This window comes from Marmota marmota, unplaced genomic scaffold (assembly GCF_001458135.2).
Source record: "Marmota marmota marmota unplaced genomic scaffold, marMar, whole genome shotgun sequence".
NCBI lineage: Eukaryota > Metazoa > Chordata > Mammalia > Rodentia > Sciuridae > Marmota > Marmota marmota.
Window position 1 is genome coordinate 8,289,730 of NW_026000294.1, and position 3,047 is coordinate 8,292,776.

Below are 3,047 nucleotides of genomic sequence, written 5' to 3' on the forward strand. Positions count from 1 at the left end.
AGAGAGAGAGAGAGAGAGAGAGAGATTTTTAATATTTATTTTTTTAGTCTTCAGTGGATACAACATCTTTATTTTATTTTTATGTGAGGATCAAACCCAGTGCCCTGCGCATGCCAGGCGAGCGCGTTACCACTTGAGCCACATCTCCAGCCCTACCAATCCCTCTCTTGATCTTTCTTTCTCATGGCATTATATAACAATCCCCATTTTCAACAGTCTGAATCACACTCATGGCAACATATCATCTTTTCAAAATAATGAAAGTATATTGCATTTGTAGAAGGTGCTTGAGGTGAGTGGTTGTCTCTCATATTCTTTCATGTTCTACTTTTGGGGTACTGTAGTAAAATTAGGAGCCATGATAAACAGTGGTTAAACAAATATGTGCATACTACAGATGCTATGATATGATATGGGGAAATGTGTCTATCTTTGGAGAACTGGAATCAAGTTTGGCTCAAGCTTACCCCACTCCCACTGCCTCCCACACATGTGGTTTCCTTCCATTGATAAAACTTTTCAAAGGTTTCTGGATGAATCTTCACACCTTCAGTGGGAGAGGAGGATTACAGCTGCTGTTTTACAGATAAGCAACATAAGCTTAAGTAACTAGTCAAGATTATGTAATTAAACAGCAATAATACTGAGAATCAATATCCAGGTTCTTTTCCCTTCCAACTTTTTTGTTTTTTACAATGGTTGTTTTTGCTGTACAAGTGGCAAGGGAGGTGAGAATTATCCTTGGTGGGTGTTTTAGTCAGCTTTTTCATTGCTATTACTGAAAGACCTGACAAGAACAGTTAGAGAAAGCAAAATTTATTTGGGGGCTCATGGTTTCAGAGGTCTTAGTTTATAGATGGCTGACTCCATTCTTTGGGGCTTGAGGTGAGGCAGAACTTCATGGTGGCAGGGTGTCATAGAGGAAAGCAGCTCAAGAAATGGCTCTGGGAAGCAAAGAGAGAACTCTGCTCAACAAAGACAAAATATATTCCCAAAGGTACACCCCCAATGATCCACACCTTCCAGATACACTGCACCTGCCTTCAGTTACTACTCAGTAAATTCCTATTAGGGGTTAGGGTTAAGGTTAGGGTTCACTAATTGTGTTAAGGCTCTTGTAACCCAATCATTTTGCTTCTAAATGTTTTGCATTTTTTTTCACACATGGGACTTTGGGGGACACCCAATATCCTCAACCATAACATTAGGAGAAGGAGATAGATTCCATTCATTTTGCCTGCATGTGGAATAATTGTAATGGAATTAAATTTAACTTTGTCCCCAGTGCTTTCTCACAGAATGCAGAGAATGTCATCCAGGTGCATATCTTTTCAGAGTTCAAATCATTTCCCAGAAGAGATTTTAAAATTTAATGAGAAAATAAATGTGGAAAAAAATCTACACTGGGATCTAGCTTACACATTGTTGGTCCTATCAGCAACTTCTTGGATAAGGCATTTTGCCTTCGTGAGCTTATTTGCAAAGTGGAAACAGTAGAGACAGAAAGGACATAAGAAATGACTTAATGTAATATTTTCTTACACCTTTGTAAGTTGTTTTCCCAAAATTTCAAAGCACCCCTAGTGGGGAGAAAGCTGGCTGAATATTTGGGAGAAGAGGAACTGCAGTGGAAGATAGAGACAAAGACTTGACATGTCTTTGAATCTTACCTGCTTTTCAGATTCTCATCTAGCCCATAACTAAGTATCCCAATTTCAGTTGCCAATTCTTTCATGTGCATCAAGCTATCTGCTACAGTTAAATCTTCAGAATTAGGGGCCTGAAGTATGGCTACTTCTGCATTGTCTCTACCAGACCTGCTTTAGTATGGCTTGCTTTCTTAATTAATTTGTTTGTTTATTTATTTTTTGCATTGTTTTCTCAGAGGATTGGCTGCCATGACCTGGACCTGGGGCATTGGACCTGCAGGGAGTCGGACCCGCATCTTGGAATATCCCTGTTCTGATAACCACCTTTTCACTTGTAACCAACTCACTATCTTCCACACAGAAGCTGGTGACACTGGCTACTTCACATGTAGTTACAAAGATGTTGCTGACACCAAGGATTCTAATGGCAAGGCCAGTGTATACGTGTATGTCAAAGGTGAGTGGGTGCCTCCTACCTTTGGACTCAAGGATATTGCATTTTTTTTTCTGTACATCTAGATACATATATCCCAACGTCATTTTGGAACAAGCTGGAGTGCTTTATTTTATGGGGAGAGAAGGAAAAGAAGAGTTTGATACATGAGGGACAGACTTGTGCTTTTTGACTTCTGTGTGGTTTGCCTGCACAGCTTCATAATTTGCAAAGATAACATTCTTTATCTCTGATCTATGGAAACAAGAAAAAACAATATGAAGTTGATTTCAGCTGCTTCCAATAATATTTTTAATAAAGAAAGGAAATACTTTTGCAGTACTTACCATGTATCAGGGACTGTTCTAAGAGATTTACAAGTATTAACTTATTTATTTCTCATAATGATCCTATGAAGTAGGTATGAATTTTATCCATTTTATATGTGAGGCAACTGAGGCATACAAAGGTTAATAATTTGCCTAAAATCACACATCTGGCAAGTATCAGGGTAAGGATCCAGATATTCTGGTTATAGGGTTTATGTTCATGTTAACTACTATGCTGACCTTTATGCAGTATTTATTATGTTGTTAGCCACTATTCTAACCATATCATGTATTTTGAACCTCATTCAGTATTTACAGAAATCATGTTCATACATGCACATGATATAGTTTGGTTAATTTCATTCTACTATACTACTCCTTTCCCATCCCTCCTACTTTCTGTTTTTTAAATCTGTATTGCATTTTGTTTTATTTTTATTTTTTTTAACATTTGAATCAGATGGGATATAATATCTCATTTTTCTGAGTAAAAGGTTGCAGAATCACATTGGGCATGTAGTCACATATATACACACAGTAATAATAATGTCTGTTTCATTCTACTATCCTTCCTATCTCCCCAACCCCTCCCCTCCCCTCCCATCACTTCTCTCAACCTAATCTAGGGTAACGCTA

General features: G+C 37.9%; 1 protein-coding gene across 1 annotated transcript in view; it reads left to right on the forward strand.

The window, feature by feature from the left end:
- The first annotated feature begins 1,750 nt into the window (after nucleotides 1-1,750).
- The window catches only part of LOC125614442 (vascular endothelial growth factor receptor 1-like), an 85,743-nt gene continuing 84,446 nt past the window's right edge, over nucleotides 1,751-3,047 (forward strand). The window contains exon 1 of the mRNA XM_048797251.1: nucleotides 1,751-2,106. Coding sequence (XP_048653208.1) covers nucleotides 1,899-2,106 — 208 coding nt within the window. The 5' untranslated portion in view covers nucleotides 1,751-1,898. The remainder of the gene's footprint in view (nucleotides 2,107-3,047) is intronic.